This window comes from Mustela nigripes, chromosome 1, assembly GCF_022355385.1.
Source record: "Mustela nigripes isolate SB6536 chromosome 1, MUSNIG.SB6536, whole genome shotgun sequence".
NCBI lineage: Eukaryota > Metazoa > Chordata > Mammalia > Carnivora > Mustelidae > Mustela > Mustela nigripes.
In genome coordinates this window covers 39,656,811-39,671,057 of record NC_081557.1, presented here as the reverse complement: position 1 = coordinate 39,671,057, position 14,247 = coordinate 39,656,811, and the positions used below count along the sequence as shown (strand labels likewise).

The 14,247-nt window shown below is 50.2% G+C and overlaps 1 protein-coding gene across 2 annotated transcripts in view; it reads right to left on the bottom strand.

The window, feature by feature from the left end:
* The window catches only part of GALNT18 (polypeptide N-acetylgalactosaminyltransferase 18), a 345,093-nt gene that overhangs the window by 150,147 nt on the left and 180,699 nt on the right, over nt 1-14,247 (bottom strand). For both annotated transcript variants that reach the window (XM_059408147.1, XM_059408158.1), the window contains exon 3: nt 2,672-2,838. In XM_059408147.1, the coding sequence (XP_059264130.1) occupies nt 2,672-2,838 (167 nt within the window). The remainder of the gene's footprint in view (nt 1-2,671; nt 2,839-14,247) is intronic.

Genomic DNA, 14,247 nt, shown 5'->3' with positions numbered 1-14,247 from the left:
CCAGTCAAGGCTTCAGTTGTTCTGCGTGTAATTTCCTCCAAATTTCCATTCCCGCATCTCCCTCTCTTGAGCCCTGGCTGTGCTGCTGACTAGCCACGTGTCAGCCTCCTGGGAATGGACACAAGTCCTGGGGCGGGGTAAACACTGACGGGGCTCAATACAGTCATGCACTTGACCGTGTCAAGCTGCGAGGCAAGCATCCCCATTTTACAAAATGTCATTCCCCATTTTACAAAGGAAGAAGATAAGACTCTGAGACACTGGGGAATGTTTTCACGGTCACCCCTCCAACAGTGGGGAGGAGCCCAGAGCCCATGACTTGAGACTTCAGCCCAGAGTTCTTTCTCTTCGCGCCACGTAATAGAATTCCACAGGTGCAAAAGCAGAGCTATGTCTTGTTCATTAAACCAGAGGTGCTCGACCAGAGCTATGCAACAGAATTAAGAATGCTTTAAGAAACAGAGATGTCCAGATTCCACCTTAAACTTCGTATCAGGATCTGCTGGGGAGAGAAGTTGGCTTGCTTAGCTTTCTGTTTTGAGGTAATTACAGATTCACAGGAAAGTGCACAGAAATGTACAAAGAGGTTCCGTGCCCTCTCCCCCCCGCCCCGCCTCCTGCAACACTGGCATCTTACGTAACTACAGCGCAATATCAAAATGAGCACATGGATGTTGCCGCCGTCTGCAGAGCTTTCAGATCTCTCCAGGAAGACATGGACCCATTTGGGGGTAAGTATGTAATTCTGTGCAATTCTTGTCTCATACAGCGTTGAGTAGCTACCAGTACAGTGCAGGTATTTAACGGTACCATCAGCATCATATACGTTAGAGTAAAGCCTCTGACAGCTCCCACCCCCGGGGAAGACCATCCCGCGGCTCCCGACCCACTACTCCTTCTGCCTCTCTCCCCTGGGAACGCACCATCTCTTCAGAGCCACCCTGGCTTAAAACCAAGCCATAATTCACCAACCTTCCTTAGGCCTCCCTGCCCCCCATCCCCATCGTGACCCCACAGCAGAAAAGGGCTTAACAAGGCCTCTTGCTTGGGAGATGTCCTCAACCTTGGAGAGATGGCTCATTCATCCTTCTCCTTCTCATTGTGTAAAAGGGACGGGGCCAGCAGGCCTGGGTGGAGCAAGTAGGGGTGCATGGGTGGGCTAGTCGAGCTGTTCTGGTGTTATCCACTGGGGGATGGGAGCTCTCCTGGGCATCCATTCCATGGACACAAGCAAGGGAACAAGGAGCTGTGAGAAGTGGGAGCTGAGCCCCTTCTCGTATCCCTCATAATAGACAATCATCTTTAAAACTATACCGCCAGGGGGCGCCTGGGTGTCTCAGTCATTAAGCCTCTGCCTTCAGCTCAGGGCATGATCCCAGGGCCTGGGATGGAGCCCCACATTGGGCTCCCTGCTCCGCAGGAAGACTGCTTCTCTCTCTCCTACTCCCCCTACTAGTGTTCCCTCTCTTGTTGTCTCCCTCTTTGTCAAATGAATAAATCAATAAAAATCTTAAAAAAAAATAAAACTATGCTGCCTATTTGTTTCCATCCTCTGATGTCTTTTCCTCCCTTCACACCCGTGGAACAATCAGAGTCAAGTGATTCATAAGCACTGCCCTTCAGAAAGCTCTGAAATTCACCTCATAGCAGTGTTCCTACACTTCTTACTACAGGAGAAAATGAAAAAGAAACTTTGCTTATTGAGATTAAATATATTTCAATGATCTGATATGTTTCAGCTTTAATTGATAACAAAACACAAATTGTCCATCTGAACTTTCATTACAGCAACTGATTCACTGGAAAATTTACTACCTGACACCCAAGAAAGCACGAAAGAGAACACAGGCCCAGTGACTCTATGATCCTGTGACCCAGCGGTCTGGTTTCTAAAATCATGCATTATCCAAAGCACATCCATTTTAATCATCCTATCAAGAGTGCTGGTTTTAAAGCCATCTCGGTACCTGGTCTCTAAATCTGGAGAATATTATGGGGGCAGTGTACGTAGGCATGACAGGCCCTGAAATTCACACCAAGGGAAAGAGGTAGCTGGTAGTGACTAGAGAAGGGGGGACAGGATGCGGGGGGGGGCTCCAATCAGTGTTTGGGGTGCCACCTGGGGCTTTGCTAAGGCCAGAGAGAGCAGGAAGCAGGGCATCCAGCAAAGAGGACAGGCTTTCAGCAGCAGCGCTGTTATTATCACCATGTTACATACCCACTACCAGCCCCACCATTGAACCACTGTGACCTTCACCATCACCAACACCATCAACACCTGCCCTCCCCCTGCCCCAACCACTGCTAAGACAACACAAACTATCTTCCAGGAAGATGCCAAGGAACATCACAAACTGAATGGACGCTTCCCAGAAAAGAGTCCCTGGGAAGGTTCACCATGTACGTGGTCGGAGTGGAGGTCAGGGCTATTTGCCTTACGATGCAATAGAACACTAGAGGAGACAGTGCCCAGCCAGTAAGGAGAAGCTTGGGGACCAAGCCCCTCCAGGATGCAAAGAGGGCACGCCTATGGAGGGAACCTTCCAGAGTAGTGACCTTCAAGGACGTCCCATCTCTGAAGTAACATCTCAGAGAAGGAGCAGGGGCAAAGAGCTGTAAGAAAATGAGAACCACCCTGGGAGGCTGAGCCCAAGGGAGGCCAGGCACTCACCGTTACTGCTGTTGTCATCCACCAGGATGATCTCCTTGAGCAGGTGTGGGGGTGTGCGTTCGATGGCTGAGTGGATGGAGCGCAGCAGCACGGACAGAGCTTCGTTGACAAAGATGAACACGATGCTCACCTCTGGCAGGCTATCGGGGAAGGAGAGGTTGCGGCACCTAGAAAGAATAGCCAGGCTCTTAGATTTGTCAGGGACTTAGGTGGGGTCTCCCCAGGGGCTGGCCCACCCAAGGTCTTGGCTCTAGCTTTGCCAGAGGGCTCAGGAGTCCAGATTCTTCCCTGGGCCTCTGATGTGATACATAAGACAAGCCCTCAGTGTGCAACAGACAGGCTCACACCATTAAAACTGGTGGGAACCACCAGAGAGTCTGAATCTGTCACTGATGATCCCAGCTGAATAGTCGTACATTTAGCACCAAGGGCAGTACCTGGAATCCATTAAGTGGTCACTGAGTATTTACTGGAAGAAAGACTCAGTATTTCTTAACCCGCTAGGATAGAAAACGCAAGCAAATGGAAGTCTTCATCTTTTCAAAATGGCAGTCAACGTCTAGGTGAAGGCAGACCTTTGGTGATCTGGCCTCAGGAGAGAAATACGTGTCCTTCCAGAAACTTTGACTTCCAGAGGTCACTCTGCCTCACTCCAGAAGGGATATGTGCCTGGGACCTCTCCTACTTCTCCTTCATCACCAGGATCCAAACTCCAGAACCAGGCTGAAACTAGAGTCAGAGTCTCCACATGAATGAGGGATGGAAGGACAAGTCCAATCTCATTTCACAGATGAGGGCACTAAGGGTGAGAGAGACTGAGTCCCCATCATGAGTCAGCTTCCAAGACAGAAACCCAACTCTGGCCTCTGACATCTACACCAAGGCTCTTCCTTCCAGGAAAAATGGTTGCTGGAGAGATTGCCTCTAACTGTCCCATTTCCCCCCTAACTCTCCTAAAACCCTGAAGTCATTGGAAGTCTCTTACCCAAAGGACTTGAGCAAAACTTTAAAGTCTGCATGCCCTTCTCCATGGGAAGAGGAAGGCATGATGACTACAAGCATTGCCTTAGTGGGCAGGAAACCATGGCTGGTGCCCTGCTCTGGCTGAAAAGAACCATCCTTCCAGAAGGCATTGCCTCCCATCTTCAGGATAGTTGAATGAAAGCAGAGAGCAGAAATTATAGACCGTGGGCTCAGAGAGGAGGCTGTCCACTCCCACCACTGGCCACGGACGGCTCCAGGGGCTCAGAGCTGGTGACCACGTTGTGTGGCTCCGAAGTGGGAGGTGCAGCCAGGTCAGAACACGTAATAATGAGCATAATAGCACCGAGTTTCTGCTTGTCGGCAATTAAAGTGCTGCAGGATAGGAATGGGCCTGTTCTTCCTTAATGAGGAAGGCTGCAGGGTAACCAGCGCCAAGCAATTTGGAGAAATCACCGTGGGGCCCCAGCCTGCTTAAGAGCAGGAGATTAATAAACTAAAATCACTGTCTCTATGGTTACCAGAAATTTACAGAAACTTCTCCCATTCTATTTCCAGCTCTCCTTCTCTTTCGCTAAAGAGGGGTGGGGGAAGGGGAGGACTTGAACCTTTTCCCAAATCTGCCTCGTTCTTACGATTTTAATAAAACCACCAGGTTAACAGATTGGTGTGGAAGGCATTCATTCTTGTATATAATGGAATAAATGTTTATTGAGCTTCTTCCATGGGGTACTACTGTAAGCAGGGTGTGGATGAAACACCTATCTTTACCGCACTTAGACTTTGACAGGGGAAAGAGCAAACTGGAAGCAAAAAAAAAAAAACAACAAAAAAAAACAATCTCATACTGAGTACTGAGATAAAAGTAACACTGGGTAGGAGGACAGGATGATGCCTTGGCAGGTGTTCCAGAAGGAGTGGTCAGGGGAGGGCTCTGGGGGGAGGATTTAGTCAGAAACTTAAATAGCATGAAAAAACGAGCCGTGCAAAGGCCCGGTGGGGCTGAGGGAACAGCACTGTGATGAGAGAGGAAACAACAGGGGAAATTGGCTCACGTAAGTGCAGTGAAGGGGTGAAGGGGATGGGGAGGAGAAAGACTGGAAGGATTCTTTAAGCTCATCAGACCGTTTCCAAAATTTTTTGTTGTTGTCCTGAGTGTGATTTTTATAAGAGCCATGAGAAAGTTTGTAGTTAGCAGTCAATTCCTCTGACTAGTGCTTACTTACGTCTATCAAGACCAGCAGCTGGCCTTTCCTTAGGCATGAAAACTGAGAGAAGCATTCACATAAAACCTGCTCCCTAATTGCATTTTAAAAAATAATACTATATATGGTCAAACTGCTTTTTATTTTATTTTGATAAAGTATAGTGAACAGCTCCCAATAAGGTCAGTACAGGGGTACATGTTCGCTGTCCTTCCCACTAACCACACCAACAGGGAAGATGGTGCCCCGGGTCTGGAAGCATTTCTTCACGGTTCTTTGGGTCCTCAGAGCCCTGCTAACTAGAGCTCCAAATTGTTGGTGGGTGTTTTCCAGAGCTGGGGGTTAACTGTCTTCCTGTACTTCCCTCTCTCCCTTCCTTCTTCTGAACATGACCACTCTTCCCCCCTATCTCAAGGAGACCAAATTTAATCTCCCCCAGTATCATCATGCCCACCCCAATGGTTTGAACCCGCAGGGTCTGGGAGGCGACTCCTGATGGTCTTTCCCTAAGCAGAATGGAAATCTTATATTTGTTTTATAAGCTAAACTCCGCTGATCACCATTTTTGCGTGAAAGACTCTTTCAAACCAAGGTTTTTATATGCAACCGCTTTGGAACATAACAGAACACCTAGAGTTGTGTATGGCATTGGTATGTGTTTGTGTCTGTCTCCCTCTATTATAATGCAGTGCCCCGAGAGCAGGGGCTTTATTTTCCTACTGTGCTCTTGCCCTTAAACCGGAGTCTGGCACACAGTAGGTTGTTGGAATGAAAAGACGCTCACAGGGCTATTGATCTTATGGAAGGCCTAAATTTCATATGCATGTCACTGACCCCAGCATGTTCCTTTTTTTCTGCAAACCTCCTCCCTGTGTTGGAGAGTCAGGGCCTCTCTCCACTACCTCCTCCGCTGAATTTATGGCCCCAGTTCTTCACGTTCGTCTCGGGCGCCTCTCTGATTCTTGGTACTGTAATTAGGTGATCCCTCCGAGCCAAATGTCCTGATCTCCTTAACTCCTTCTTTCCTTCCTTCCTTCCCTCCCATTCTCTCCTGGCAGCCCCTCAGGGTCCTCCCAGCAATAACTGTGCCACCCTGGCCTCTCTCTCCCCACACGGTGAGGCGCCCTTCGGTTATGGGAACCTACCCTCTATATGGGTGTGGCCGAGCAGAGGCGAAAGGGTGGGACAAGAGCTCCGCCTCAACTTGCCTGTGACCCTGGGGGGGACCCCTGTGCCTCTCTCCAAGTCACGTCATAGAATAAGGGAGACAGAAGAAATGACCACTCAGTTGTCTTTTCTTTCGAAAATTATATAAAATTTGGGCTCTTCTGTCTCTCACAGGGTGAAAACAAGACCCTTCATTATAAGACAAGTTTTGCACACCGGTCCTCCCTCCCACGCAGCATCCGGTCACCACCAAGTGCCACTACACACGTCCCCTGACACAAGGTCACCACATGTCCCAGTTTACCCACGACTTTCCTGGTTTCAGCACTGAAAGTCCCAAGTGAAGCAGGACAGTCGGTCCCCTTATAAGTAGACCACAACGTCCCCAGCCTTGTTGAGGGGAGGGACAGAGCTTGCTCCGGGCTGCACACCCGTGTCCAGCACAGTGGCTGGCCAATAGCAGGGACTCGGTCAGTCCCTGCTGAATACATTGGTTCTACCTTCTGCTGAATACATCAGTACTACGGAAGCAGAACTTGCAGTGCAGGAGAAAGGAGGCAAAAAGAAGGGGGAGGACAGTCTGTCAGGCAAGATGTCCACATACGTACTAGTCACACTCACCATCATCACTGCTGAACACGGAACTCAGGGCAGGAGCCTGCCTGCCACAGGGCAGCTCAAGGCTTTCAAAGGGAAAACACATTCAAAAAGCCCCTTGGAAAAGAATTGTTCCAGACCACCCCCCCACCCCGGAACTTCTGCTCCAGAGGCCAGCCAATTGCTTTGCTCATCAACCCCCTACTGCAGCCTCCCCTCCCCACCCCGAGAGCTTTGCCTCTGCATTCACACCCCTGAGATGTCCTCCCCCAGCACTTCTATCCTCCAGGGTCCAGGGTCTGGCCCCCACACCCTCTGCTCCCTGCTCCCCACCTGCTCTGGGGGTCTGCCTCTCTGCTCCCTGTTCCCTGCTCACCTCCCTAGGAAGGCCCGGAGGATGTGAGGGTCACACAGACCTAACTGGTCTTCCCCTACTGATGCTTCTGGGGAAAGCCTGACTGTACAGGACCAGTTCCTTACTCATTTTGCGAAGAGGCATATTCTCCTATAAAATTAAGCCATAAAAGTTCCCTTTTTACTTTTATTCTTGTTCAAAGTCGAGCCATTTTCCACTAGAGACAAAAACAAGGCATTTCTGAGAGGGGAGTACTACGGCTGTTTAATAAGCTGGAATTGATGGTCATGATAAACTCAGCTTTATCGATCTCTCACATAGAAGGTGATGTGGGATGGGAGCCACTATGCAGAGAGCTCCCCAAGATGGTTTTGATCTGCTTATAAAGCACATTTATATCAAGAGCTTCAGTGCCACCGTTGCCTGTGAGAGGCAGGAAAGCAGTGGCCAAGTAAGCGAGGCCAACCCCGGTTCCTGGAGGCCGGGTACCACCCTGGGCAGCGGCCAGAAGCCTCTGTGTGGCATCGGCGGATTCTCGCCTCCCTATGTCCGTGGCAAGTCTACAAGCTCCCAGTCTGTCAGGGTGATAACTCATGAGGAGGCTGCTTGACCGGGGGTGGGAGGAGTGGGTAGACCTCTTCCAGGATGAAGATCAAAGTCGAATGTGAACTGAGGCTTCCTGCTAGTGCAGGGATCACCAGATCCAACTATGCCAGGGTGCTTGGAACCAAGACAGCACCTTCCTGGACCAAGCAGCAGCACAGCAGAAAGGTGACACTCTGAGATCCCCTGACTGTCCCCAGCCCCTCTTTCTTCCCAGCCTTCTCCCCGGAGGCCCTCCCCTGCAGTGGTGGTCAGCACATAAGGGTTCAGAGACACCATTAACTACCTAGAACATAAAGCCTGGGACAGAGCCTGGTCCCAGGGTCAGCACTGCCCTCTTGGTCCTTCAAGATGTGAGTGTCCTCACCCTAGCCTTCCTCCTCCTACCTGTACCCACAGGACATGCTTGCTCCTCCTCTGACCTCACTTGGGTGCACTGCTGGCTTCTTCTAGAACTTTCCAGGTGAAACAGGCTCCCAGGCTTGCCTGCATTCAGTCTGCTGGACTTAATGAAACCCATGGATGAGGGCAACGAGGAGTTTTTCATTGAGCATGAGGATAGTTAAGATTTTCACTCCCTCTGGCTGGCACCTCTACTCCCATGATGTCTACAGCTAAAGGACTGTGTGGTGCCTGCTACCCCTACTGTCCACAGACCCCGTACAGAATATGGAGAAATTATAATAGTAAGAATTTCCAGTTTCTGAGTGCTCACGATTTGCCATATACCATGCTAAGAGATGTAAGGATATTTTTACTTCTCCCCACCTTTTATTCCTTCCTCCCATCCTGTATGGCAAACACCATTATCCCTGTTATACAGATGAGGAAAACAGGGCTAAGACAGTAAGGTATTTGCCAGAGCGTAAATCTGGGCTCATCTGTCTCCAAAGCCTGTATTCAGAGTCCCTGCTAAACTAGGTCTGTATCTTCCTTCCCACTCTCACCCAGAGATGCGTCTGGCAAAACAATGGTGTTGTGACAAGCCAGAGACGTGGTGGGGCTGGGGGGGTGGGGTAAAAGAGATGTCACTCTGGGCTGCTGACTCTGATGAAAGGTGGAGAGGATGCCGTGTGCCTGATGTGTGCAAGGATGATAAAGTACTGTTGGGCACCCAAAGCCTGAAGCTCCTCCTGGTGCACTGTCCTCACTGGGATAAACAATCCCTGTGACTCCTCGTGTAAAGGGGTCTGAGTCTTCTGTCCCATGGCCTCATCATTTGCCCACCACTGGGGGACCAGAGACTGATTCCTGAGCTCCATGTAGCTACCAACAGCATGGCCATCGGCATACAGGGCAGCCTGGCCCACGAGCTGTGTGTGGCCAGATCTGGCAATCATGAAGGAGGACCAGAGACACGGCCCAGGCCTCTCTTGTGGGAAGGTTGAACGTGAGATGATACCCCAGAAGGTAGGAAAGGAGTCTGGGGCAGTAGCAATGATGGGGTTGGAACAGGACAGGTCAGGGAGCTGGAGATACAGAGGGTCATCATTAGAGACAGCGCTCGAACACGTGAGTCAGGAGGATGCCCCCCGCGTCCCCCCTCGTGGCTTCCGGTTGTGTGATGATGTGTCCCAGCGTGAGCATCGGCCCACAAAGAACCCCACCGGTCTGTGGTTGCTGAATGAGCTCAGCTCCTTGCTCCAAGAGAACACACATGAGCCCCAGGAAGGAGCGGCCCACTGTGATTCCTGGGCTGGAACGGAATCCCTCCCACGGCCTCCTCTGGCTCACTTGCACGTCACTTTCATGCCGTCGCAACATGTTTTTATGTGATTATTGAACAAACACCAGCATCTCTGCTAGCCTCTAAACTACACGAGGTCAAGACCACATCTGATTTACTCACCGGGTATCGCGAGTACCTTGTGCCGCACTCAGCACAGAGTAGAAACTCAGAAGCCCTGGATGTCTGGCTGAATGAACAAATGAATCAGTACTTGAATGGCGAACAGGAGAACTAATTCAGGCCCATGAAAGGCCTGTGGGTGGGAATTTCAGCGTGACCCGGCAGAGCAGCCATCCCTGAGCCGATCAGTAACTCCCTGACAGAACCCTGGATGACTTCTTCACACAAAAAGAGCTGCCGTAAAAATCATTACAAACTTGGTGCCTGAGAACAACAGAAATGCATTATTTTACGAGGAAGGTACAAAGAGACTCGGTAATATGCAGGAGGTCAAGCAGTTTGTAAATGAGAGCCCGGGCCTCGCAACCCAAGTTTTAAACATGGCTCTGCAATCTACAGCAGAAGCTTCATCGGTTTGCCATGTTATCGGTTTCTCTTATCCTCCCACACGCCAGCACGGTACATGGAGCCAGGCTGGGGATATCCAGAGGCTTCGGGGACCTGGCAAGATGCCACATCTGGCTCAGCTGTGGAAGAGATGGCGGACGTCTAAGAGCTGGGAGCTTTAACTGTCTGCAAGGCGAGGGAAACAGGCCCGTCTGATCAGAAACCACAGATAGGTAAACTACTCAGTAGATGTGATCATCAAAGTGTCCGGCTTTCATCCAGAGGGAGAGCTTCTACAAACATCTTTCAGGTGATTATACCAATTTAGAGGAAAGGATCTGCTATATCAAATGTCGATTGTAAGTAGGACAAGAGGGAAAAGAGTCATTTGAAATGTAAACACCCGAGAGGAAGCAGGGAAACCATTTGTTCCTAAAACATCTTACTAGAAATCCAGGGGAAATGGAATCCCTGGGGCGACATGGACAGCGGCCTGGGGAACAAGCCACGTCAGGGACTGAGTGTCTCTGTGTGGTGAGTTTGTGGGTGAGCAGATCAGGCCCGTGGTAAGGAGAAACTGCAGTGTGGGGAGGTGGGCCCCAGGTCAGAAAAAAGAGGATGGGGCATCTTTGCTCTCCATCAGACCTGGCTCCGGCCTCCTCCCCAGAACTCTGGGGCTGGAGCGAAATCCCTCTATTTGACCCACCTGGCCCACCTCTCCCCTAGTGCCAGTGCCGATGGCCTGTCCCTTATGGCTTCTTGTCCACACAGCTGTCTGCTGGGTACTTAAAGTCATGGTCATGTCCCACCCAAGCCCTCCCTGTTACAGATCCAAGACCCAGATGACACATATAACAAAAAGTTGAATAGCAGTTACTCTGTGTCAGGCAGTGTTCTAAATACTACCATCGCTACTTTGTACATAGGAAAATCAAGGCATAGAGAGGCTGGGGAACGAGCTGGAGCTGAACCAGCTTGCACCAGTACTCCATAATGTAAGCAGAAACTGCATCTGTTTGTCATGTTCCCCACTTTCTCTCTTGGCTCCTTCTCCTCTGTACATACTCATTTCCCTCTATCCCTTGAAATCCAATTCTGCATTTGCCATCTGAGTGGCAAAATAGACAAAACTACCACCTCCCCCTGTAAAGACATTATATTTCTATTAATACAGCTCTAGATTATATTATCTTTAAGAACAGCCCACATGATCCTCTTGGCCCATAACAAGCTTCACATTAAGAACTGTTTTCAGAACTGTTTTCCCTCAAGGGATTTAGGAAAGGAGGGTGACCCCACCCCCAACTGTGCGTGGTTAACATTTTCAGTGCTATAGCAGAATCACTACGAAGGTTTTCCCCCCTTTGTTTGGAGGATACTGTCATGGAGGACACATCTACAGATCTCTGGGTCACCTCCATAGGGCCACGATCCCAAACCAGAAAAGGTCATCCGAGCTGGAGAGGGTAAGGGTGATAAGGCAGTGTCCTAAAGACACAAGACCCAGCTCAACATACTTGCTCTGCCACATACCACCTGTGGGAACTTGAGTAAATTTCTCAACTTGACAAATTCTCAGTATTCTTTTATAGGAAACAGGAATAATAATAACGACCTCCAAGAGACGGGAGGATGAAGTGAAATTAGAAAATACACATTAAGCAGTCAGCCCAGCATGGGGCACACAGTAAGTGAGGCAGTGGCGGGTCTTAGTCAAAATCATTAGCCTTTGGGTAGCAACTCTCACATGGTCCAGCGATCAGGATCCCAGCTGCTCCCCCTAGAACCATCTCCTTTGTCCCCCGGGGCCAGTGCGTAATTTTGGGGGCCCAGGGCAAAGGGAAAAGATGGTGGTATTCACAGATTATTCTGAGTTTTAGCCCAGTGACGACAGAGCTTTGAAACCAAGCATAGGGCCTCTCCAGGCTCCCCAGGATCCTGTAAGACAGGCTGCACACTGCGTGAGTTTCCTAACACTAATACTGCTGCTGCAAGAAAGCACTACACACCTGGTGGCTTAGAACCACACACATTTATTATCCTGCCGTTCTGGGGGTCCGAAGTCTGACACGGGCCTCACATGGCAAAAATCACAGTGTTGGCAGCACTGCATTTCTTTCTGGAGGCTCACAGTGATCATCGGTTTTCCCAGTATCTAAAGCTTGCCCACATGCCTTGGTTTAGGGCTCTTTCCTGTCTTCAAGGCCAACAATAGTTGGTGGAGGGCTGATCCCTCTGCCCTCCCGCTGGCCTGACTCTTCTGCCTCTCTCTTCCACTTGTAAGTGCCCTGTGATTACACGAGGCCCATCCCAATAATCCAGGATAATCTCTTTATTTTAAAAGCAGCTGATGAAGGACCTTAATTCCATCTGCAACCTTGATTCTCCTTTGCTATGTACTAGACCATAGTCATAGGTTCCAGGGATTAGAACATGTGTGCCCTTGGGAGACAGTTACTCTGTCTACTCTATATAGCCAGCCAGACCTGCCGGCCCACCAAGTCCAGAGATTTCTGCTATGTGTCTAGAGTCTGTACCCCAAGGACCCTACAGCCCTCCAATCCATTCAGGCAAACCTGTGGCCACACCCCAGTGGTGGCAGCAAATACCCAGTCACCTTGGATGGACTCTAACCTGCTCCTAGGGGGCCAGAACCCCTGGCTCCAGGCTGCATTCTTTCTCTGCTATAATCCCATTCCAGATCTTTCTGCTTGGATATTCACACAGGACCTCTCTGGTTCAGGAGTAGGGCTGGGGTGTGTGTGTGTTTGTGTATGCGTACATGCACACACCCATCCCAGTTGCTCCATCCTGGGGCTGCAGAAAATCGTCTAACCCCCACCCTTAGTCCTCCCCCCATGCCTTGGTCTCAAGCTTGAGCCCCCTAGTCCCTAGTCAAGCCAAAAGCCAGTCCACCCTACCCCCTGTGGGGGAGGGACAAGGACCTCTGGGGACACTGGAAAGGAAGAGGACATGATCACTGACAGACTCAGGAGATTGAGGGTCTCCCGGTGAGAGGCAGGAATAGAACCTGCCAAGGCTCTGCCCTGAACTACCTTGGAGGTAGGCCTTAGAGTTGCCATGGCAACTTAAAGCCTTGAAGCTTACCACCCGGAGCTCCCTTTCTCCTACCCACACCCAAATGCCCACTAGCTCAGGCACTTGTCCCTTATACTTTCTGCAGCTCCTGTTCAGGAATACCACTGCCCAAAGGAAAAAATGAGGCATGCACCTGTTGTTGTGAAACCATGGGCTCCCATATGCCACCTGCTCGACCTGCTGCCGCTGGCTGGGGGCCTGCCTGTACCTTCCTGCCCTGAGCTGGTGAATGGCTTCAAATGCCCATGATCCTCCTCCCCCACAATCACAACTCATCTTCTCAGTGGTCCCCCAAAGATGCTGCCTCCATCCTCTCTTTCCATGCTACCCATAGAGACCGTCCTGATCGCTTTCTTCCTTATGATTTTAAAAAAAAAAAAAAGCTTCATCTGCATGCAGTAAAAATCCACAGATCTTAAGTGAATTTGATGAGTTTTGACAAATGTAATCCACACCCCAATAATACTTGCTTTTCCCCTCTTCTCTTTTCAGCCCTGGTGGGTTATTTGGGAGCCTACAGACAAGGAGGAAGAGGATGGGTCCTCTGTGTGCTCAAGCGCACTGGGAGAGCCACAGGAACGTTCGGAATTTGCATCTGGGGGTGGGAGAGACGGGGCCTACTCCAGCCAGCCTGACATGCAGCTTCTCTCTCCCTCAGTCCTGAGGCCTGGGTGTCTTGGCAATATAGAAAGCAAGAAGGCAAATCTCTGCCCATATCTGGCAAAGACCTCTCCTGGGGTGACAACCAGGGGGATCACCAGAGGAAGACACCACTGTCCATTCTCCCCTGAGTCTTTTCACCTGGGTGATGCTTGTTAAAACAATGAAGGGAGAATGAATGGCATTTTGATTTCCCTCAAAGCCAGCTGTCCTGGAGCCTTGAGGAAATCTGTCCTTTCTCTGCACAGACTTAAGAATCCAGAAGAGGCTAATAAAACTGACACGTTTCTGGTTCCTTTGTCCTCCCTTCCCCAGGGAAGGGCCATCATAACTAGTAAAAGGAGGCTCCTTGCAGATGTCTCTCCAGTTCCGTCCTCCCTATTACGGAGGGCACAGAAGAACAGGGCTTCCATGAGCCATCCAAGTCCAGCCCTGATTTACTCCAAACCTACAAGAATGGATCTTCTGCAAGGAATCCAGGAGATGGTCTGCAAGCTTTCGGACCCCCTGCCCTGCGTCTCCCATCACCTTCCATATGGATTCCTGCTATGGTGTAAACCCCTCGAGGTTTCTCTGTCTGGTGCTTTACTGGGTGCCTGGCATACACTTGGAGCTCAATACATGTTTGTGGGATGAATAAATTAATAAATCCTAGCAAGCAGCTGGGTGGACT